Source organism: Arachis hypogaea, chromosome 11 (assembly GCF_003086295.3).
Source record: "Arachis hypogaea cultivar Tifrunner chromosome 11, arahy.Tifrunner.gnm2.J5K5, whole genome shotgun sequence".
Classification (NCBI taxonomy): Eukaryota; Viridiplantae; Streptophyta; class Magnoliopsida; order Fabales; family Fabaceae; genus Arachis; species Arachis hypogaea.
The window spans coordinates 1,963,238-1,987,791 of NC_092046.1; the positions used below are offsets into that span (position 1 = coordinate 1,963,238).

General features: G+C 35.7%; 2 protein-coding genes across 2 annotated transcripts; one reads left to right on the top strand and one right to left on the bottom strand.

The window, feature by feature from the left end:
* Positions 1-3: 3 nt before the first annotated feature.
* Positions 4-1,854, top strand: LOC140176445 (uncharacterized). Its single transcript, XM_072207817.1, has 2 exons — positions 4-771; positions 1,138-1,854. The coding sequence occupies exons 1-2, from the start codon at positions 4-6 to the stop codon at positions 1,852-1,854; spliced, it is 1,485 nt and encodes a 494-aa protein (XP_072063918.1).
* Positions 1,855-6,958: 5,104 nt separating this feature from the next.
* Positions 6,959-20,497, bottom strand: LOC112719812 (callose synthase 7). Its single transcript, XM_025770523.3, has 43 exons — positions 19,683-20,497; positions 18,401-18,501; positions 18,178-18,290; positions 18,000-18,087; positions 17,793-17,903; positions 17,529-17,675; positions 17,309-17,392; positions 17,148-17,239; positions 16,927-17,050; positions 16,537-16,671; positions 16,368-16,444; positions 16,165-16,252; positions 15,854-15,982; positions 15,635-15,752; positions 15,197-15,528; positions 15,065-15,117; positions 14,591-14,651; positions 14,248-14,332; positions 14,119-14,168; positions 13,922-14,008; positions 13,525-13,629; positions 13,298-13,392; positions 13,121-13,202; positions 12,857-13,020; positions 12,500-12,623; positions 12,310-12,413; positions 12,134-12,230; positions 11,891-12,042; positions 11,608-11,717; positions 11,416-11,532; positions 11,255-11,323; positions 10,974-11,163; positions 10,773-10,884; positions 10,509-10,631; positions 10,298-10,416; positions 10,090-10,173; positions 9,837-9,949; positions 9,531-9,760; positions 8,575-9,369; positions 8,428-8,478; positions 8,072-8,257; positions 7,430-7,691; positions 6,959-7,203 (listed from the first exon to the last, which is right to left on the bottom strand). Exons 1-42 carry the CDS (start codon positions 19,891-19,893, stop codon positions 7,443-7,445), a joined length of 5,757 nt encoding a protein of 1,918 aa, XP_025626308.1. The 5' UTR covers positions 19,894-20,497; the 3' UTR covers positions 6,959-7,203; positions 7,430-7,442.
* Positions 20,498-24,554: the final 4,057 nt, after the last annotated feature.

The window sequence follows — 24,554 nt, forward strand, 5'->3', positions numbered from 1 at the left end:
ATGATGACTTGGACCATCGAGCTCTCCCAATATGATTTGCACTACGATCCCCGACATGCAATCAAGGCCCAGGCAATGGCAGATTTCCTAGTGGAGGTAACAGGCGATCCCCCAGAGGAAACGGGCACACGGTGGAGGCTCCATGTGGACGGGGCCTCCAACCAGACGTCCGGGGGCGTCGGGGTCATCTTTGAGAGCCCAGCCGGGGTCATATACGAGCAATCGACCAAGTTCGAATTTCCCGTATCGAACAACCAAGCGGAATATGAAGCCCTCTTGGATGGACTGACCCTAGCCCGGGAAGTCGGAGCAACAAGGCTGGAAGTGTGCAGCGACTCACAGGTCGTCACCTCGCAAGTGAACGGAAGCTATCAAGCAAGAGACCCATTGCTGCAAAGGTATTTGGAAAAGGTTAGAGAATTGACCAGGCAATTCCAGGAAGTCACGGTCCAACACGTTCCAAGGGAGAGGAACACACGGGCGGACCTCCTATCTAAACTAGCAAGCACAAAACCGGGAGCGGGCAACTGGTCCCTCATCCAGGGCATGGTAAAGGAGCCAACGGTTGCCCTCCATTTGACGGAATCAAGCCCCTCCTGGTTGGACCCCATCACAAACTTCCTGGAACATGGCAAACTACCTGATGATGAGAAGACAACCAAAACGTTGAGAAGGGAGGTAGCCAAATATGCAATCATACAAGGACAACTGTTCAGAAAGGGACTCAGCCAACCCCTGTTGAAGTGCTTGCACCCCGACCAGACGGACTACGTACTTAGAGAAGTCCACGAGGGATGCTGCGGCCACCACATCGGGGGCAAAGCCTTAGCGAGGAAGCTCATCCGAGCTGGGTATTACTGGCCATCAATGATGAAAGACTCCAGAGAATTTGTCAAAAGATGCGTCAAGTGTCAAGAAAACGCCAACTTCCACAAAGCGCCGGCTTCCGAGCTAAGCTTACTGACGACTACCCGACCTTTTGCTCAATGGGGAGTCGACCTCTTAGGGCCCTTCCCGGTCGGCCCAGGACAAGTTAAATATATCATAGTCGCCATCGACTACTACACCAAATGGATAGAGGATGAACCACTAGCCAGCATATTCTCATCCAATTGCAGGAAGTTCATGTGGAGACAGGTGATAACCCGTTTCGGCATCCCGGAAGTCGTCATTTCTGATAACGGGACGCAATTCACTGACAAGAAGTTCACGGAATTCCTCACCGGCCTGGGGATAAGACAAAAGTTCTCCTCAGTTGAACATCCCCAGACGAATGGACAAGTGGAGTCCGCAAACAAAGTTATCCTACTAGGACTCAAGAAGCGCTTAGACAACAAGAAAGGCGCATGGGCCGATGAGCTCGCTTCGGTCCTCTGGTCCTATCGGACAACCGAGCAAAGCTCCACCGGGGAAACCCCCTTCCGCCTAACATACGGGGTCGACGCGGTGATACTGGTAGAAATCGGCGAACCGAGTCCGCGACTACTTCTCGCAGGAGTAGACGAAGCAGTAGAAAAGGACCTGGTGGACGAGACCAGAGAAATGACACACTTGACAGAAATAGCACTAAAACAAAGAATAGCTCTGTGCTACAACACTAAAGTCCTCAGGAGGGAATTTGAGGTAAGAGACCTCGTCCTACGACGCAACGACGTCGGTTTACCGACCCCAGGAGAAGAAAAACTGGCGACAAATTGGGAAGGTCCCTACAGAATCAAAGAAGTGCTCGGCAAAGGCGCCTATAAGCTGGAAAGACTCGACGGCAGAAAAATCCCAAGAACATGGAACACAGGTATTCATAGCTTGGGTGCACCGACCAAGCGGCCTGATAAGCTGGGTAGATGTTCACTTTAATCAAATGTTAATTCCTAAATTATCTGATTTCATCAAATGCCTACTGTGTTCATGAACTTGTCTAGCTAACGACTAATTCTTACTTGTCCAAATTCTTCCATCCATTATCCTCCAACGTGTACCCCGCGAAATCGCGCTCGTAAATGGCAACCCGGGATTGATCACCCCGGGAGGCCAACGGAACCATAGCCATATCGAACGGCCGCGATAATAAGACCACAACGGTTTCAATCGAGTTACTAACACGAACGGCAAAACGGACACAAGCAATAAGTCCACCCCGAAAAGACGGTAACGAAAACAAACCGCCAAGCAAGATAAACGATAATAACGATAAGCCGACCAAGCGACCAATAAAGCGTAAAGTTAAAAAGTTGCAACAAAATATTCAACAGATCCATACAAAGCCAAAGTTACAAGAGATCATTTCCGAGGCATGTCAACAATCTTGCCGTCTTGGATCATTTTGAAGACCCCGATAGCCGACGTATCGAAGTCAGGAGCGACGATCTTCACCTGAGCCTTCAGAGCATCCTCAGTCATGAAGATCGCGTTCTTCCCTTACTCCTTGGTCGCTTTATGCTTTCTCTTGAGCTCTTCGACCTCGGCTTTAGCGGGTTTAGCCAACGAGACGGCCTGGTCGCGCTCCTTCTCCAAGACCGCCACCCGACCCTGAGCAGCGTTCAACTGGCTCTCTAGGGTCATCTCCCGCTCGGCTAAACGGGCCACCGTCTCATCGGAAGTCTTCAATTTCTCCTCGACAGATGCCGCTTTCTCCTCAGCAGCCTTAAGCTTCTCCCCCATCTCGGACAACTGACCTTGGAGCAGCTCGACTTGCACCTTGAAGTCATTGTTCGCCTTTCCTGAAGATTCAAGTTTTCTCCGGAGAGCCTTCATTCCCGACAACTCGAACTCGGCCTTTCGAGCTATCACTGCCCCCTGGAGCAAAGTCCGGTACATCCACCTCGCCTGCCCCGCCAGGTCGGTTCCAAGAAAATGCTCCTCCGTCCCAGGAATCAGCTGGGAGTCGATGAAGGTCGCAGCATCAAAGTTTCGCTCCATAACGGTGAGAGTTCCTTCTGGGCTGGCAGATGCCCTCCGCTTCTTAGGAGTATGAATAAGTTCCACATCATCATAGTCTTGGTGGGTAGGAGACGAGTGCCCAACAACGGCCGCCTCTTCGGGAATGGGGGAAGCCTGCACCCCGGCTGGATTCTTTTCAGACATTGCGGTGTCCTGGGGAGAGGGCACAGCCTGATCCCCCTTCTCCCCGAAAGGGCCCTCCGGTCTCCCGGCATCCTCCTCGTCAGCCTTCTCCTCATCGCTATCCTCCAAGAAGGTCTTAACTAAATTTTCAAGCCCAGTCACCGAAGCAGACATCTCCACTACAACAGAAAACAAATACGTTAGTCGTGAATTCGGGGTGAACAAACTAAGCAACAAACAATGCAAAAACACAAGACAGAACAGCTCACAAATATAATTCCTGGCGGACTCCCGTTCGCCCATGAGGAGGTGGGGGTTCACGAGGTTCTTTCCAAAAAGAGCAAACAACACATCGGCAATCCTTTTATTCACAGGGGACATTCCCTTGTAGGTCACTTTAATGAAAGAATTAGACCCCGCCCCGAAGCTCCAATAAGTCAGGATGAGGCGTTCCCCCTCTAACGATAACCAAAAGGGATGGCGACCTTTAGCAGGACGAACTTTGAAGAATTTGTCCTTGAACCCATGATAAGAGTCCTCGAACAGGCCGAATATCCTCCGGCCTTGGGTAGACCGGAAAGACAAAAACCCTTTCCTCGCCTTCCCTTGTTTGGAGGGGTTGGTAAGGTTGAAAAAGAAGAGGAAGACATCCACTGACGCCGGCAGCTTGAGATATTCACAAACCATCTCGAAACAGCGGATAGAAGCCCAGCTGTTCGGATGGAGTTGCGACGGCGACATGGATATCCGATTAAGGAGAGACATCTGAAAATCGGAGAATGGTAGGCGAACGCCAACCTGGGTGAACATGGCTTTGTAAAGCCAAATCCAGTCGGCGACCCGGGGAGAACGGAAGTTAATCTCGTACAACCGCTCGTTGGGGGCAGGGACGAAGGTCTCGTAATTGGTCTCCTCGTCGGTCCCTCCGCACAGATACCCGGCTTGCCAGAACTCCGTCTACTCCTCCAGATCCATCTGGTTCGGCGAGTCCTTTACGTCTGAGGTCACCCAGGCGTAGGGGTCATAGTTTGCGGCGGAGGGGGAAGCCCGGGAGACGACGCGAGGCATACCTACAGTTAGGGGTACCACTCCATTAGTCTATGAGGTCGGGAGCCCGGAAAAAACCCAAAAACTATGTTCATCCTATTCAACGATTAAGATCAAGCATGACCAAAGCTACGCCTATCCCACAAGCCACCTAAAAACCTACCCTGGAATGGTACCCCTCTCCTAACACATCTACCTAGCACCAAAAAGTCATGTAGCAACAAGTTCCAAACAAGACCTCAAGAACACTAAGCAAACACAAACAACAAGCGTACAATAACAAAGCAGAAAAGAGAGAAGTCTGACGATTACCTGAATTTGTTGTGAAAGCTGAGAAGAATGAAGGGAAGATGTTCGAAGATACTGCAACACTCTGGAATTTCTGAAAGAAGAAGAGGGAGATAACAAGGAGATGGAAGAAGCAAGAGTGTAAAAAGGGAAAAGAGGGAGACAAACTGTTTAAAACTGCCATTCAGGGAGCGCGAAAGACTTGGGGGCAAAATAGTATTTACGCACGGGGTTTTACAATCCATTATGAGCATTTAATGCCCGGCGCGAGGAACGAAGTGACAAACAGTTGCCTCAGCAACCAAGAGACACGCGCGCAGGGGGCATGTCCCTTCCACGAGCGGCCGACCTAACGACGACGAGTGGAACATGAAATAACACACCACTAATAGCTCCCACGACTATCACTGGTGCGTGGGGGCACTGTTACTGCCTGGCCCAAACCCTCCACGGGTCGGTCCGACTCGAGCGTCACCCGACCCGGACGGTCACGGGTGAGGCGCCCCACAACCGACCCGAACACGCGTCCCAGACAACTCACTCACAGCTGTGGGAGAACGTCCCGGAAAAGTGGGCCTGTCCTTGTAGGGCCCACCCCTGACACAGTATATACGGGGAAGGATTTACCCTTCCCCCAAGGTACGTCACACATCATATCACCCTTTCCGCCTGCACATTTACTGACAAGAGCGTCGGAGTGTCTTTGTAGGTGGCACCCCCCTTTTACACGAAGTGCTCGGGACCTCGCGTTTACCTGACCGGTTGCCCAAAACCAGACGAGACCCCACCATCCGCAAAATTCCAACCCGAACCGTCCGGTACCCGACCTACCGAACAGAATCCACAAAATAAATAAATAAATAAATAAATAAGAAAAAGAAAAAAAACATACGCTGTTTGCCACAAAATAAATAAATAAACAAATAAAAGAAGAAAAAGAAGAAAAGAAACCTGGATGTTATTAAGGTGAACATGAAGGACATTAAAATGTTGAACTATTAAGGCTGAGCTTGATTTCAGAGACAGGACAGAACATGACACAGAGACAAAGACAATAGGATGGAGACACTAAAAATTATTGTTTGTGTATTGTGTTTGGATATGATGTACAAGACACTAATGTAATGTCGAATATTATGTTTGGATACACATGGATAAGACTAAAATATTATATGAAATGACTAAAATAACCATATGATTCAAAATTTTCTACATCAAGTACAAATTAATTTAACAGAGAATGAGAGTACGTAGGAGTACAGACGAAACTTGAAAAAATGTTTGAAGAGACTAAAAATTTTAATAAAAAAAATATAATAGTATTTATATTAAAATAAAATTATAAATATATTTATTTTATTTTTAAATTTATTATTAATATGTAGAAATACATATGGTTAAGATTAATAAAAAAATAGATCTTGAGTTTGATTAATAAAAAATTATGTTTAGGTTTATAAGCCAAATTAATTTTAAATAAAAAATCAGTTTTAAAAAAGAATCCGTTTTTACATGAAAAAATTAGTTTTTGCACATAAAAATCTATTTTTATTTAGAAAACAAATTTTTTTTTATCTAAAAACTAATTTTTCTTTAAATTATATAAAATCAATTATAACTTATAAATTATTTTTTAGCATTTTAAAAGATCAATTTTACCTTTAATAATATTTATCTTTCAAAAGTTTCAAGACTAATTATAGAAAAAATAAGAAGGGATAATAGTAGAATAATAAAAGATATCTATGGATAAAAAGGAAAACAAAATTTATAAAAAAAGTTCCGTGTCCACCCTTCCAAATCCCGTGTCCATCATTGTCCTTCGTAAAAAAGTGGACACAAAGATATAAAAAACTGTTTCGGAGACAATCTGTTCCGTGTCTATGTCTCTGTTTCCAAACATATTTTAAACATTTACTGTCCATGTCTCTGTGTACTGTCTCCGAAAACAAACGCTACCTTAGAAAGTGGTGAATCTTATTTATAGAGAAGAAAAAAAAATTTAGAAAGTAATTAATAACAGATCAATCATAAAAAATTAAATTAAATTTTGAAATTGATTATTAAAGCCATGGAGAGACATTTAAATTTTAAAGTGATAAAAGATGAGAAAGATAAGTTACATTTAAAAATATTTGTTAAAATTATTTAGTTAGATAGTTAACAAGTTAATTAATTAGTTGCTGACGTAAGCAAAGCAGTTACAACATTTATAGCTCCATTTTCTGTTAGCTGATTATATTGGCTTAAGGCTATGTATATATTCCCTATTGCAAGTACAATGTGATTAATGAAAAGTATATAATATAAAAAAAAAAAATATTAGGATCAACATTTATTATTAATATTAACTAATATTTTAATTAATATTTTTTATATAATTTAAAATCAGGATTTAATATTTATGATTTAAGATTTAGAGTTTAGTGTTGAATAATTATATGTTTGGTTAACTAAAATCTAAAGTGAAAATGCAAACTACTAACATTGATCTTGATGTATAATAAAAGAATATTACAAAGAAATGCCTTGAATCTAATTAAATTGTAATGAAGAGTAAGGATTTCACCCTATGAACCTCTTTCTGTGGTAATTAATATATCATACATATACATAAAATGCTGATACAGATTTGCCATTTCATTTATAGTTTCTGCTTTAATCATTCATTCACTATTTATTTGTCATTCTGCCTCTCAGTCTATACAGTTTGAAAAGAAAAAGAATAAATAAACTATCCATCAGACTCTCCCAAAATTTTCTGACACAGGAGCTGATATGTCCTCAAATTGAAACTCTTGCAATTTCCTATAATCATTTAGAAAAAGAGATGGAATCAGTTAGAATAGTACCAAAGCAAATTAAAAGGCCTATTTGGTTTCTGGTTTCATTTTCAGTGTTTTCTATTTCGAGAATTTCGTGAACAAAAATAAGTACAGAAAGGCCAAAAGCACTGAAAATAACCACATGAATTGAAAACACAAACTAAAGCATGAAACAAAATAAAACTTGATTTTAAGTCTATCTTACTTACCAATCCAATAATGTCATTCAACTTTGTCATTTTTATCTGTGTCCCTCTTCCCAGCAAGGATCATAGAAATCTGAAGCCCTCTACTGAATGCTTGGTTGAAAAGCAAACGTGTTTGGAACTCAGAAACAAATGGGAACCATGACAAAGTTGCTATTGGCATGAAGATTAGAAGTCCCATTACATATTCATAAGCTCTAGAGAGCTCTTTCACTGAATCCCATAATCTAGCTCCCTTCAGGCATCCCCTGCATGCTTGCGCAATCTTTTATCGCGCGAAAAAGAAGGAACATGAGTGAGTGAATCAATTACTTCCTACATAGGCCTAAAGTTTCGGAATAGTGTAGAACATATAGCAAATTTTCTTCAACTGTGTGAGATTTTGCTTTTTAGAATCGATTCTGCGAAAACCGGTAGCTCCTTAAAAGTGATTCTGATAGAAAGTAAAAGAATTTAACTTTTGCTAGAATCAATTCTAGAGACTAATAGTTGGTTTTGCAAACTAGTAACCAAAATTGCATAAAAAATAACTGAAGTTGATTCCTGATAAGTAGAATTCTGATTTTAACTTTTAAGTAATAAACACAAACATGTAAAATCACCAAACATGCATGGTTTTGAAATATGTAGGAGTTTCAAACTTACCAGTATAAGGGCCCAACCGGAGGGCATGAAGGCAAGAACGGCGGCGAACAAATCTGATATGGTAAGTCCACACACCACAAATAGTACAGTCATGACTGACACGAAGCCGAGGAAGAGGAGTGCCTTGAGAATACGGAACATTAGCTGGAAATCAGTGCCAAATCTTCGTCTACCCATCGATACCATCTGATGTCCAAATAGAAATTCATACAAACAAATTGGTTAGGCTTAAACTAGAAGGAGAAACTCAGTTAATCTATAAATTTATTTATGATACTTTTGTACAAAGAAATTGGTTAGGCTTAAACTAGAAGAAATAACAATGAATTCATCAATCATGGATAAATCTTACATACCTTTAAGACAATAAGGACAATGACCAAAACTGCCCAAGAAAGTCCATATACCTACACAAGAAAAAATGTGATATATAACTAGGTGGTCTCAATAAAGCCAACAATCTGATTGATAGAATTAGAGAAGATATGAATGAGTTTGTCTACCCATAAAGTTCTGCTATGATGAGCAATATCAAGGTGGTAGACAATTCCATACTGATAAATAAAGAAGCGAAATGCGAGTATTATCTCAAGCAATTTGCCCCTTATATTTGAATATTTCAAGTGTTCATTCTCCTCATCCCACCAAGATTCCCAGCTTTTATCAGACGAGATACCGATACCACCACGATTTCCCATCCACCTTTTCCAATCAGTCCAATCATCCACAGTCTTTTGCCAATCAAAACCAGAAGGATTGAACAAGAATGGAGCAAACAACCAAGAAATTGCCAAAAACCACATTGAGAATGTGATGAACAGATAAAGTGAGGTGCGGTATGATGATCCATAAACTTCATAAACAATCAAAAGTATGAGTATCTCAAGACCCTTAACAAAGTGGCTCCGGGAATACATCCTATAGTTATCAGCAAACTTTGCATGGAAGACAACAAAACCACGGCCGGTCGGTCTGTACTTAGAGCCTCCATGTAAGAGAGTTCTTCCATAGTAATGAGCTTTTGTTCCAAGCTGGAAAGTAAAGAACACTGAGGCTAGTTGCAGCTGCATGATGATGAAATCACCCAAGGCGGTTCGGAATCCCTTCTCCAAACCAATTTCCATAACCATTGGCAGTACCAGCAGCAATCCCAACTGAACAACAGATTGAGTTGCCAAGGCCTGTTCAAGGGCTTTACTCTGCTGCATGATTGGACTTTGAAGAATTTCTTTTTCAACTCCACTCAATACCATGTATACTCGGCCGTATAAGAACACATAGACAGTTAACACAGTTATCTGATCAAGTCATGGCATAAAAGTACAAGAGTTAGCTTATTTATTAAGAAACTATACACTGTGATAAAAGTAGTTTCCTATCATGTCAAAGAAAACACCATCTAGTCCAAATTGAGCAAAGTTTCAAGGAAAATTTCCCAAAAGGATATTTTATTAATTACCATGCTGCTGAAATAGAAACCAACTGTTGTGAAGTAGAATGACAACATTCTGAAGAAGTCAAATCGTCGTCCAAGGCGATAAACATCTCGGCTAAGTGTTTGTTCTCCATTTCCATTTGCAACCTTAGCCTCAAAGAGTGATATCTGATTCATTCCCACGTCACGCCCCTTACCAACTTGTATGTACTCATGATGAGTGATGAATCCGTTTCGTAGCGTTGAATTGAACCCTATCAAAGATAAGCACAGTTAGTAAAAGATTCAGTAAGTTGGATACACAATTTCTACTCAGTAACCTGGATGTACCTGAAAATATATCCTCACTCAAGTTTATGACTTTTGATGCTTTACTTATGCCACCTCTTGTTAAGTGGAAGATTCTGTCAAATATGTCAGGATGGCCATAGTGAAATCGAACCCTGCAAATTTAAGAACATGTATTCCTTGTAAGAAAAGTTTTTTTCAAGTTATTACAAATTATGTATAATTCAGTGTTTTCTCTGATAATAACTTACACTTTGTATCACATTGGAAGGTAGTTCATGACATTGGTACTAACCTTAAAGGATTTGCCAATATTCGTTGGCCGATGGTCACAAAGCTAGTCTCCTGGTTTGACATAAACCAAGCAAGTGATGAAACACTGCAAAGTAAGAAACAGTAAGCACTGACAATAAGTACCCTTTAAATGCTTGATTAAACATGAGAAATAAATAAATAAAAACATTTATGGTTTCTTTATCATGAAATAAGTAAAAGTTTAATACCTTCCAGTAAAAATATGCTCTCTTAGACCCAATATGGTAGGTCGTCTTCGTCCACTATGATCTTTTCGGAATTCTTCCAACACATTTCTCATTTTGAATGCTTCTTCATAGTAATTATCCTTTAGAATATAAAGGAGAAAGTAAGAGTGCTGAACTACATAGAAAATAAATACCACTTAACACATTAAATTTAACTCCAAAGAAAACTTACTTGATTCATGTCTATGGTCTGCAAGGCTTCACCACGAGTGAATATAATGGCATGGTTTTGATTTTCAGGTTTCCCTTCACCAATCTCAACTGGTAAACCCGGAAGCTTGATGCGATATACTTCCTATTAATCAACATAAAACCATTTCTTAACCAGGAAACTTGTACAAACATTTTTCAACTAGGTCCTTTTATCCTTTTCTTAGAAAATTTAGGTGAATCATAATTGGAAAATGAGACTTCAAACTTGAACATTTGTTCATACCTCATCATACTTTTCACCTCCTTTGACAAGAACTGAGTAATAAACTTTCTGTGATTTCCCTTCCTTTGCCTCTTCCACTTCATCTATGTAGGCAACACGAAGCGCTGAATTCCTACACGGTATATTCCATTACTTCATTGAGAATCACTTTGTTATATTAAGTACATCTATATAGTTTGGAAAATGGTATAGTTGACTCACTCTAACATCAGGCCAAGAATGTTAGTATAGCTACTTCTCTCTTTGGGATTCTTGGATTTCTTTTGAGCACCATAGACTTGGCAAGAAACAACATAGGTGAACTTCAAATCAGCCAAAGCCTGTGCATATTCAAAGAGCCCCTTCTTATCTTTATCTTGAAAATCTGTTGTCCGGAAGCCGCTAAATATAGCTGCAAGGAAGAAAAAAAACATATTGTACTTCATTCTTAAGGAATGGAGTTGCACTATGAATTAGAATTTGTAATAAAGGAGATAACTGACCATTGTCTCCAGCATATTCCAGGAAACATTGAAGAATCAAAGCTTCCCTATAATACATCATTCCTCTCACTAGCAGAAACAAAATGAAAATCAACATTTGAATTGGAAACCATATACAAATTTAGTAATAAAAGTTATCATTGTTCAATATGATCAAAGACCTGTTCGAAAGAGTGTCTGTCCTCTGTAAGATGCCCATTGTGTCTTGAAGTCATTCTTATCCTCATCACTCTCAACTTTCAAGTCATTAAGCCGCTCATGGAAATTACGCCATTCATCTACATTGCTTTAGAAATGAGTGAAGATGTACTGAGGAGAAAACAAAATAGGTGAGAAAATAAATCCAAACTCACCAGGGTATATCTTTCTTAAGTAGAATAAGATTGATATCCCATCTTCATTTTCCTTATTGAGTTCCTCAATCGAATATCGAACATCTTCTTTGTAATATGGTGTCAAAACACTAAAGAAAAAGCTTACATAAGTTCCAATCATAGTAGCATCAGTTAAAAATAAACAAACATTATGTGCCTTTACTATTTAAGAACTTAGGAGAGTTGGCACTTGCCATTTTTCAATATTCATTCGATTTTTTCCACTTTCATGTCAATAAATTAGTTAATCAAAATGACTAACCTGAAGGACAACATGTTTCGAACTTTGGGAGCCTTCGGCATATTCATGAATAAGGAATTTGCAAAGAATGTGATACGGCGGCGGGCATCAAGATTTTGAGGCACATTTATGGCTGATTCCTTTACTGTTAAAAGCAAATGAAGCCTAATAACCTACAAAGAAGAAACAAAGACTTAGTAAACAAAATCACAATTGAAAAAGAATAATGCAGCGAATCAACCAGAGTGTATTTGTGAAGACTACCTTCTCCTTCACTGATTTGTTGACAGTAAAATAGGTGTCTATGTTGACAAACCTCTGTCCTCTTTCTCTGGTGTTGAGACGAAGATTTTCCATGACTCTGGAGAAAGCAAAACCAGATCAACATCATAATGCAGCACTTATTGTGATGTTTAATATATATAAAGTTTTGAACATACAAATAGCCATCAAGCATAACATCTTGTAAGATAATTTCTACAATATCCTGCAGAACATTGACTATCTGGGGCTTCAGTGTCTCGAGTTTGTCGTCTTCAGCTCGCTGCCAATGAGAATGAAAAGACAGTGTTATAAAGACTTCAAAGGGTCTATATAGGAAACTGAGATATTCTGAGAGGAAAGAGTTACCAATAGAGTTAGGAATTTCTCCAATTTCTCACTAAGTGAAGGCAAACCACTCATCTTGAATTCCTTGACAAATGTGTGTTCTTGTATGCTCCATTCAACTTTATCACAAATATGGTTTACAATCCTATCACAATACATGGAAGACGTTGAATAATCAAGAGGATTCCGGTAAAAGCAGAAAGAAAGTTACTGTTTGGTTTATGTTTTCACATTTTGAGAAGAAAAAAGTTGAAAACAATAAAATCATGTTTTCTAATTTCGCGAAATCCTAACAACAATACTAAAAATGAAATCAGGAAATAAAAATAGAGACTAAATATGTAAGCACCCGAGATAGTGATATCTTTTTTTCCTTACATCTTATCTTCCTCATCTTGCAGGAGGTTATAAATGATATCCTTGAGAGTTTCATAGCATTCGACGACTGCCGAATACATGTAGCTATCATTCATAATCTTTTTGAAGAGCTCACTGTCGTCCTCCTTCTTATAATCTTTTGCCATGTCAAGGGCTATAGGAATCTGTACATATTAAAGAGACTTAAAACAGAAGCAAAATTTGCTGCAATCCAATTATAGTACCTTCTAGATCACGAGGAGTGAATCGAAAATATTAATGTACCTTACTGGCAAGCAAGAATGGAGGCCATTGGATGACAGAAACATCACTTGAACTGTAAGGAACAAGAAGCAAATCTCTATCCCTGGAAAAATCATAGTCAAGAGATATAATCAAAATTTAAGAGCTTGAGATTCATGCATATTATGCAAGATGCGGATACTATGCAGAAGTTCGAACCTGTTACTGATCAGGTCTTCTTCTCTCATTGAATTTATAAACTCATTCCAAACCTGAGAAAAGTATGCAATATTTCTCCGTCCATACGTTTCATCCTGCCGCGAAAAATTGTTTGCTTCATCAGCAAGGTATTTAGACTAGCAATAAATATCTAGAATCTATCTAGGTAGTTATATATAATTGCATCATATGAGCAAGTACTGAATTTTGAGATATGAATGCAGCACCACTTCCTCATGTATAGTCTTTCTGCTTCTTCCGGGCAAAAAACATCCACTGAAAGCTTGTGGCACGGATTCAAATCTCGAGCGGAGCATTCCAAGAGTCCTTATCTAAGATATGAAAAGAATGATAAAATAACACAATGAACAAAAGCATTATTATCTATAGTACTATTACCACAAGCAAAAATATCAATTTTTTTTCAAAAGAAAATCATGTTAAGGTGAGACCTTTAATAAGATAGCATACTAGCATTGAATTTAAGGTTAATTTTTGTTTTCAATTTCAATAAAACTCGATACTGCAACTTCCTTTTTATTTTCTTTCCCCAGGATAAAACAAGAATCCTGTCAAGTAAAGAGGAATCCGAAAATATCGTTCCAATAAAAAATTGCTACTAACCTCACCCAAATGGCTGAAGGCTCCAACAATTCCACCAAATAGAGTGGCATAAATGGCATACCATATTTGAGTATCCATAAAATAAACCTATACATAATAGAACATAAAAATAAGGGAATGAATTATATCAAAATGTGAAAACCAAAGCATTGGAACAAAGAGTTTTCGTTCAGAAATTCCATGTCTACTGAACTCACCAGGACAATTGGAGCCCAAATTGCAATCACAATGAAAATGTTGTGAGTCTCTGTAGCACTTACAAAATGTGAGTTAAGGTAGATATACTAACAGAAAATGTAGTACAAATAGTGAAATAAAATGCTTACCATTTTCTGGAAAGAACTCATACCACTGGTAGTTATCAATAGACATTCCCATTATCAATTTTGTTGGTTCAACAAGAGGATTTATCTATTGAAAGATAAGTTCAGTATATCAGAGAAACAAATTAAATGAGGTTAACTTATAAAATATATTTTGTGATTTTCACACAAGCATATCTGTTTGAAACTTTTTTACGCCAACAGTGCATCAAATTAAATCCTAAAGAAAAGAGTTTAACAGTTCATAAAACGGGGAATTGATTCCACTATCTTATATTTCTGCATAAACTCACTATAGAAGATCCATATTTTTAAGAAACTGCAGTAAAATTTGGAGACATAATACCTCCACATAGTAGCTGAATGCAAGCTTGCTAAGTAGTAGCATTATCCAAAATAAGGTATACCTGCCATAACGAAGTACAATCATATACTTTAATACCAAACTATATGGAGAGTCGAACTTTATTATAGAAGCAGCATATATGTGTCAAAGAATTCAATATCGAATCTTTAGTCGATCAATAGGGGGATAAAAAAAATGGCCCAAAAATAGAACATTTGTGTCTACAATGTAGTGACCGAAAAGTTTCAGAAATAATATGGTGAAAACTTGAACAGCAAGTACATAGATATATTCTTCATCAAGTCTTTTAACTAGAATGGTGAAGTTTCTCACAAAACTTATATAGTAAACTATGTTCAATATAACAAAAACAATGGTAGTTATGCATTTATGCTCATCCTTCTGACTTCTGAATTCCATATCTTGAAAAACTTGGTGATAAATAAAAGAAATTTATAAGATTTTCACACTTACTTCAGTAGTGACAACATGTTCTCATGCATTCCCCTTCCTACATATAATTTTGGCTGCAGTAAAGTCATTGTTAGACACATAACATTTAATTAGAAAAAAAAAATGCAAAGACTAATAGCTTGTGCTACTCACCTGAGCCCACCACATTAAGAGTGTGATGAGTCGCATATTAGATCGCTCCAACTTTCGCCGCAGAGGTGGAAGGAAAAAGAGTAATACAGACACTATGTTTGGCAACATATATAGTAGAACCATGTAGGTGTAAAGTGACTGGTCACCCCAATGCCCTGCCCAACTGGTGAAAAATCTTATGAGCTCTGGCGGATTCTGCACCGAGCTAGAATAACTTACTGGCAGAACAACCACCCAGACAGCTGCCGCCACGAATTTCAGAAAATATCGAAGCAACTGAGTGAACTTCATATTCTTCAATGCACTCAAGGTGAGTATAATATCCAGGGAGACTGAAAATTTTCAATGAAGATGATATGAGTAAAAAGGTTAGTAAATCATAATACAAAGAAGACAATAAAACAAAGAAAAGCTGAAACATATAATAAGATTGAATACCTTGCAGAAAATTGAGAATAGCATATGTAATGAATATACTCATAACATTTCTGAAGGCATCAGTGTCAAGAAACACCCCAACAGGTCCCAAGGTACTCCATGCAATAATAATCATAGCCTGAAAACAAATATTAATTCATGTGGTGAAGTTCCAAGACTTAACTACAAGTCTTAGTATGAAGGTCAAGACTATTAACAGGTCCCAAGAATTATGATCACCTGTAAAGCCAATATAAAGAATATCCACATTCGATCAAAACTCCTATACAGATGCAAAAATGTACGAACTTCAACAAAATTTGTTTTCGGCTTCTTTTTCCCAGGAACTGAGCTAGCTTGGCTACGGCCCTGCCATTAGCATTTATATTTGAATAAAGTTCTTTAACAAAGTAATGAAAATTTAAATATTGTAATGTGATCAAGGCAAATCATAGTTATTAGCCATGAAAAGTAAAACACAAGGAAGCTGCTTAAACACAAGTTGAAACATCACAAATACAGACAGTAAAATAAAAGACAGAATGACAAACATGATGTGCTGTTTGAATCTCATCCGAATGCCTAAAGAAATCTGCATCACGATTCATCGGCCATCCTAACTTAAAACACCTGTCAGACCTGGAAAATTACAAATTTCAAACTTCAAGTTATTCGAATGCATGCAAAATAGTTTTTAGCACTGTTTTGTGTGTTGTAATAACTTTGATAAGTAGAAGTTCGGCGGAACATTTACCAAAAGTATTCATTAAGATCATCATAATTTCTCCAGTTGGAATGACTAGCCTTGCCTTTGTTGTTTCTCTTTGCTTCCTTTTTCACCAAGTAAAGAAAAAGAGCTTCAGGAGCATACACTTGAAAACATAACAGCAAAACTGATCCAATTATTGATGTGTCAAACATACCTTGGCTAAAACTTCATATATAGGAGTTATGACTTCCCTGAGAAAAAGCTCATCACTTTCTGCAGCTTTTAAGAACACCTCCCCACTGACAGCATCGACATTGCCATGTAAAATCCCATAGACATCACGGCACATCTTTGGAGGGGGACAAAAAAGAGAAACACACAAGAAAGAGGGGTTATGAACATGGTTTAAAATAGTCAAATATGGAAGCATCACATGTAATACCATGGCAGCAAGAATTGCAGTATAATGATGGTTTAAAAGTGTTATCATAAAATGTGTTTACTAAAAAGCATTAGAACATTATAGGCTTAAGATACTAGAATCTTGTGAATCAGAAAATAATGCTATGTTGTTATAATGTATAGACTGTTAGAGTAAACTTACATGATGGAAAATATAGCAAAGACATTCCGGCATAAACCGAATATTTGCAGCTTCTCCCCATATTAGAAGATAAAGTGCAATGTAAATGAGTTGTGACCTTTGTCTATCATGTTCATCTGGATACCTATAGTGTTAAAAAGAAATTTGCATTCACAAAAGTAAATCAATGTGCTCATTGTTATACAAACATCATATTAATCACAATTAAATCAGTTGATTACCTAAGATTGGATTTACAACGAACATAATGACACCATGACTCATAATTTTTGAAGATCTTTGCTGCTAACTTGTCTACAGTTTCATCATCAAGCTGCAACAAGCTTCTTATTAGTTTTCATCATTATAATACATGATTAAAACATAAAATCACAATGTTCACCTCTTCAGATGCAGCCTTATTCCTTATATTCATATTGGCAAGTAATAGTATAAGGTGCTCCCTTTGATTTGCCACATTTCCTTTCTTTTTATAACAAACAAAAACATCAAAACCAGAATATCAGATGATTCATCAAAACAAGTATAATTTCGGAACAAAAGAGAGATTCGAATTCACAACTTCTAGCATACAATGAATAAAGAAATAAAGAAATCATTACCTGAAAGCCAAAAATATAGGAAATCCAATCAAGTATATCATTAACTTTCTTATAATGTGTTGGGTGTGTTGAACCATCTCTAGGGACATCATGACGAATCGGTGGAAGATGATCCACCCGGCGTAAAGCATTGAGTGCTGCTTGAATCTATAATTTCAAGGAAAAGAAAAGCCAAACAGATAAAGAAAAGGGTAAGTTTCAGGAAAATTATATCACTAGTAAAAGCAAAACCAACAATGCATGTATCTCTAGAGTCATACAAACCTCAGGAAAATCCATGATTGCTGGTTTAACACCAACAGCATATAATGGAAGAATGTTATAGTGTTCATATTCTCCTCTTTTACTCTCAACATCCGCGGAATATCTTCTTGTCTGGTAATAAAACAACATCCTAAGCCTATAAGCCAATTGCATTTAAAAGTATTCGACGAATTCAAGTCATGGTAACATAATCTAGACGAAGCACACCTTCTCCTCAATGCTTTGTGCAGGTACCATAGCCTTCAGCACTTCATACAATACAGTTGCAATCTGAACATTTTTAGCCATCTCCTCCCTTCAAGAACAGCTCATAAGAATTAAGACATGATAATAAATCACACAATTCACAGAACTTGCAAGCATAGAAGTTTATATCAGTCCTCACGGTTTCTGAGTATTTTCTCCATCCCGAATTCTTGTCTCATAGAAATATTGGTAGTATGTTTGCAGTTCCCTAGCATCACTTTTATTTGTCATACTTTCTGTAATTTCTCCTTCCTGAAACCAAGATTTTTACTTTTTTATGAACAATGTTTTAACATATCAACCATTAGGACCATTTTTTTAGTGGATTGCAAACAGAAACAAAAGAAGTTTAACTGGTCTACCTTTTCAAGTCTGTGCAACAGGTAGGTCTTGAACTGTCGAACACCACGACCGCTTGATGTAGGATCCATGTTATGAGCCTTCTCAAATGCATGGAAGCGACCTAATCAAACAAAGAAAGAAACTGACCAGTATCAAATACTCTCCTTTTCAAATATAAATTAGAACCACCTTTGCTATGTGTTGCATTGTCGTCTATGATTATTAGACTTCGACTTTGAACTTGTGTTTGCAATCAGAGACTAACTGTTCTGGAATCAGAATATGATTTCAGCCTGATGCTTTACAATCATTTAGTTTTACTTCCCTCTGGATTCTATTTGGATTATGCAGAACTCTATAAATTTAGGCTTGCAGAAGCAGCTAAAGCAAGAAGCAACTTTATTCATAGAAAAAAAAGTTCATTATGCTGCTTGAAGTGAACATTCATTAGCAGAAATCTAGGTGCCGCATTTGCAGAGAAAATTTCTCAAGTCAATAGTAAATTAACATAAGTCAGACAACTTTACATAAGTTAACACAAGGCTGAATGATTTCATAAAAACAAGATTCAAGTAATATAAAGTTCCCAGATATGTAGGGTGTCCTTAAATAGAGATGCTCTTTTTTCTTCTTCTTCTTCTTCTTCTTCTTCTTCTTCTTCTTCTTCTTCTTAGCTTAGTAAGAGATGCTTATTTAGAACTCAATAAACATTTCACATTACATTCATTAATTTTCATTTGGAATTATGATTGTTTCTACATTTCTGATCCCGAAAATGGAAGGATTTTTTTTTTCTTATAGACAGGGGTCATCCAAAGGTTTAGGATCCATGATCATATCACTATGAAGATCCAAATCACCCTCCAAAATTATGCATTTCATTCTCCAACAAGATAAGCATTAAAGATCTGCTGAAAATCCTTATAATTATTTTATTTGTAAAGGATGATTCTTATAAATTTAATCAGTTTCTTTTGATCAGCTTCAGTGATATTAGTGGAAATGACAAGGGAACTTCTTAATATTTCTTGATTAATCAAATAAAAGAGAGATATATTGTTATCATGCAATACAGCAATAAAAATATTAGAATTTAACTGTTTTTGTCCTTGATTTTCATTTTAACAAGACATATTGCAAAGCAAAACAGTCCCCCAAATTCAATTAATATATTATATATGCAATTAGTAATATCTTTTTAACACTTCATGTACAATACTAAACACTATTCTATTTGCAATGATCATTTATCAATAAAAAAAAAGTGAGAAAAATGATAAATGGCCATTGAAGGAAACTCACAAAGATAAGCAACTCTGGGATTCTCTTCCTCAACCTCCATGGCAGCTCTGAGAATAGGAACAATAACAGCAAGTGAAGAAGGCACAATCTCACTGTCAACACCACCTTCCTCATTTGGAAGCTCCACAACCTTTGTTGCTGACCTTGTGAACCTTCTAGATGGTGGCCTTGGCACCCCATGAGGACCCTTTGTTCCACTGGTGCTTGCCATCACCACAACAACAACAACAGCAACAATGTGCTGTTCCTTAAGGTTGTTTTTCTTCTTCTTCTCCTTCTTCTTCTTCCCCCCTCAAAAAAAGTTTTGATTTTTTTGTTTCTCTTCTTCACCCAACAAGAACTCTTGGTTTTGTTGATTGAGTGAAGAGTTGGGGAAGCTAAAGTTAGCATCTTTTTGTATTGGGGGCTGTGAAGAAGGAACCAAAAAGATGGATACTTTGATTGGGAGAGTGGTTTTGGAATTGCTCTGATAACAAGGATTAAAAATTACAAAAAAAAAAAAACAGCACACAATTGAAAAAGAAAAGAGACATCACAGTGTGTTTCTGCTACTTTTCTTCTTTGCTTAGTGCTTTTGCTTTTGTAATATACAAAACATTAATTAATAAACAAACCAAAAAGATTAAAACAGTGATGAAGGATTGAAGGGTATGATGTTATGTAATGTAATGTGACTAACACATCAAACACTGCTTTTTTTAGAGGGAAAGTTTTTGTGATTGGGAGAACACTGTTGTTGTCTGAATATTCAAAATCTTATGAGGCAAGTAAGCTATCTAAGCTTCAGAGTTCGGAGATTCCTTCAATCTTCAATCATTTGGTTTTTGTTTTTTAAAAGGTTACGAGGATGATAGTTTAGGGAGTGTTTTACCATGAGAAATCCAGTTTTCTAGTCTACCATGGACCCCCAATTTATAAACCGTTAGATTAGATTACTTTTTCTCCTTTTATTCCTTGTTGTTGGATCATGAGACCAATTCCACTTGTGTTCAAACCTTAGTATAAAATAGAGTAATTTATCACTTTTTAGTTTTTACATAAAACATTTGAATGTTTGACAATTTTGATTTAGAAGGTGGAAACTCAGTGAACTTCAGGTGAAGTTGATAACTGAGAGTCGTTAGATGAAAATTTAGTCGAATCATTCAAATTATTTAACGGCTCTCAACTATCAACTTCACGTGAAGTTGACTAAGTTTTTACTAATTTAGAATGTCCATGTATCTATTCTTGAGCGAAATTAATATTTGATTAAAATTAATGCCTACATAAAAATTTAATATAACAATATTTGTAGCCAATTATGCTTTAAGATTGTTTTATTGTTTTAACAAAGAATATTAACACAATCATAATAGTGACCCAATTGAAAAATATATACAAACCAATTTCTAAGTAAATAATTATTATTATACATTTATTATTTTTAATAATGTTTGTTGTTTTAAAAAATTTGTTAGTATTTTCTATTGTTTTAAGAATTTGTTAGTAAGATCACAACAATGGCTCAATTCAAAAAACCTAACCAATTCTACCTACATAATCGCTACTGTTATTTTTAGTACTATTTGTTATCTTAAAAATTAAATTATTTAATAGTCTTCGTTATTTTAAAAATTGGCTAATACTCTTCATTGGGTCAGCATTATTTCATTTAGTAAGCTTCATGAAATTTTTTTTTTGTCTCAACCTAGCCACGATTATTTATGCAATAACTTTTACAGAAAAGCTCTGCATACAATACATGCCATTAGGGCTTGTATGCTTTACAAGTTAATTAACGAATAAACCCCAAAAATACAATACAAGATCTACGTTCTTCTTCTTCTTCTTTTCTTTCGTTTTTTGCTTTCTCTTTCTCGTTCTTCTTCTTCTTGCACGTTCTTCTTCCTCTTCTTCTTCTTTTTTTTTTTGTTTCTTACCTTCTCTTTCTCCTTCTTCTTCTTTTTGATGCACGTTATTCTTCTTTATTTACGTGATTTTCTCTCTGTTTTCTTTGTTTTTCTCTGTTTTCTTTCTGAAATATGCATAAGATGTACTTCAACAAATTTTGGGTGTATTTCTTAAATTTCTGTAATCCTTTGGGTGTATTTCTATAATCGTTTGAGTGAATTCCTGTAACCGTTTGGGTGTATTTCTATAATCGTTGGAGTGTATTTCTGTAATCGTTTGGGTGTATTTCTGAAGTTCTATTATCTTTAAATTTGGCAAAAAAATTGTTTTCATGGAGGAAGAAGAAGAAGAGTCGTTCATAATGTATGGTGAGTAGCGCGCTTTAGAAACAAGAAGTTATTGAATAACGTGCGTTTTATTTACTTATGAATGTGGAAGTGTGTAATGCGTTAATTAAGTGTAATGCATATATTTTATTGAACTTGTAAAATTTATAAGCCAAAAAAACTTGTATGTGTAGCAGACCTCTAACTTTTAAGGTTGTTTTATTGTTTTAATAATGAATACAATGCGATCACAATGGTGATCCAATTGAAGACTATTAACCAATCTCTAATTAAGTGTATAATCATTACACTATTTTTAGTAGTCTTTATTATCTTAAAAATTGACTAATAGTCTTCATTGTCTCATCATTGTTTCTTTTAGCAAATCTTCATTTAAAAAAATGGTTTCAACCTGACCAGTATATTTTTAAGATTAGTTTATTGTTTTAAGTTTTAACGAAGAATATTAAGATCTAATTTGAATAAATAGCTTAATTAAATTTATTTAAAAAAATAATTTAAATAATAAATATTTATATTAAAAGTAGTTTATAAATAAATTATTTTATATTTAGTTTTTTAATTTTAAAAATATTTATTTTTAAAAAAATATGATAAAAAATTTTTTATTATAAAAAAAATTATTTTTTTAATTTTTTTATAAATATTTAAATAATTTTTTAAAAAATTATAATTTAATTTTAAAAATTATACTAAATATTAATGCTACTGCGTTTCATAAATCAAAAACCCAAAGAAAAAACTTTTACAATTTTTCAAACGGAACAGTGGTGGCCTAATTAAAGAATATTAACCGACCTCTAAGCACATAATCACTACTATTATTTTTAGTAGTCTCTGTTATCTTAAAAATTGGCTAATATTCTTCATTGGCTCATCATTGTTTCTTTAATTTTAATAATCCTCATGAAAAGATATGCCTTAACCTAGCCTCTATTATATATCCAGTCACTTTTGAAATTGTTTTATTATTCATGAAAAATATTAACAGGATTATAACGGTGACCCAATTGAACAATACTAACTAATTTCTAAGTGCATAATTATTATTATGCTTTGTTATCTTGAAAATTGGCTAATACTCTTCATTGGCTCATCATTATTTTTTTTAGTAAGCTTCATGAAAAAAAAAAAAGTTGTCTCAACTTAGCCACTATTATTTATGCAATCACTCTTAAAATTGTTTTATTGTTTTAATGAAGACCAATAATGCGATCATAATGGTGTTCTAATTAAAGATTATTAACCAATCTCTAAGTACATAATCACTACTATTATTTTTAGTAGTCTTTGTTATCTTAAATAATTTAATTATTAATTTTTTAAAAATATTTTGGTAAAAATACAATTTAATCAATAAAAGAATAATTTATTAAAGAATATTTTGGTAAGCAAAATTTAATGATGAAAAATAAAATTTTTGTTAATGAGTATTTTTTTTAAAAAAATAATTTATTTTTTCTTAAAAAATGGATAAAGTTAACATTAGTTAACACAAAAAATTTAAAATGGATTAAAGATGAGGTTTCTTAAAAGTTAGAAGGAAAGAAAATGTACATTTATAAAATAGAGAAAAGGGGAGTATCATTTTAGCATCTCGTAAGAGAAGGAATGAAATTTTTTCTTCATTTTAAATATTTAAATTCATAATTTTCAATATAAATAAACAATCATAATTCTAGAGGGATATTATTCTAGTATTTTAAAAATTAACTATAAGAGTATTTTAATCTCCTTAATTAATATAAAATTAAAATTCTATATATATTAAGTAAAAGTAATATATGAATAAAAAATATTATACTAGAGATTAGAAATATATGTTTGATAATAAAATAATTACATTTATGATTTTAATATATCATATAATGTGGTTTGAATTAAATTGGATCCATCTAAAAAATAAAAATAAAATCCAATGCATGTAATTTGCAAAACAACAGAATCCAGTCAATATCGTGTACGATGCAAATTATTGATCAATCGAAAAGCTAATGATTTTAAACAAGAAAAAAATAAACTCTGATTTATTAAACCATGACAACAATAAAGATATCTCACGGCCTACAAATTTAGCCCAATAGAATATATAATTTAACTATAATTTTAGTTTTTATTATTTTATCTTATCTTATCTTTATCATTATCTTATCTTTATTTACTTTTATCTTTTATAGGCCAATACTTTATATATATTTAGTTTTATCTTTATAGTTTACAATTTTCAATAAAAAAAATTTTCATCTTTTCTTTTCTTTCATTATTCTTTCACAATTTTATTATCTTTGCATACTCCTTATGAACGTACTCTTTCTGTTTTATTATGGTATCAGAGCTCCTGACATCTATGGATAAACCAACTAACTCAACCCCTTCAACCTCCCTTCCCACTATGAATAATCAACGTCCCTACTCTGTCCTAGGTCAAGGAGAAAGAGCACACCAACAACTTCATCCGAAGCCTCTTTTGGATTTTTTGTCAACTCAACACTTTCCTTTCATAAGCACTTCCTTCGAATAAAAAAGCTCGTCCTTCAAACCAACTTGAGCTTTTGTCAAATCCAACTACTCGTTATCTTTGTTCTTTCAATACTTTTTCTATTGTTAACAATTTTTCAAATTGAGATTCATT

Coding starts and splice junctions, on each gene's coding strand:
- LOC140176445 (XM_072207817.1), top strand. CDS start 4: ATGACTTGGACCATCGAGCTCTCCCAATATGATTTGCACTACGATCCC. Junction 772..1,137: donor ACCCCGACCAGACGGACTAC/GTACTTAGAGAA, acceptor ATGTGGAGACAG/GTGATAACCCGTTTCGGCAT.
- LOC112719812 (XM_025770523.3), bottom strand. CDS start 19,893: ATGGCAAGCACCAGTGGAACAAAGGGTCCTCATGGGGTGCCAAGGCCA. Junction 15,983..16,164: donor AGATTCAAACAGCACATCAT/GTTTGTCATTCT, acceptor TGCTAATGGCAG/GGCCGTAGCCAAGCTAGCTC. Junction 12,043..12,133: donor ACAAATCAGTGAAGGAGAAG/GTAGTCTTCACA, acceptor TCTTCTTTGTAG/GTTATTAGGCTTCATTTGCT.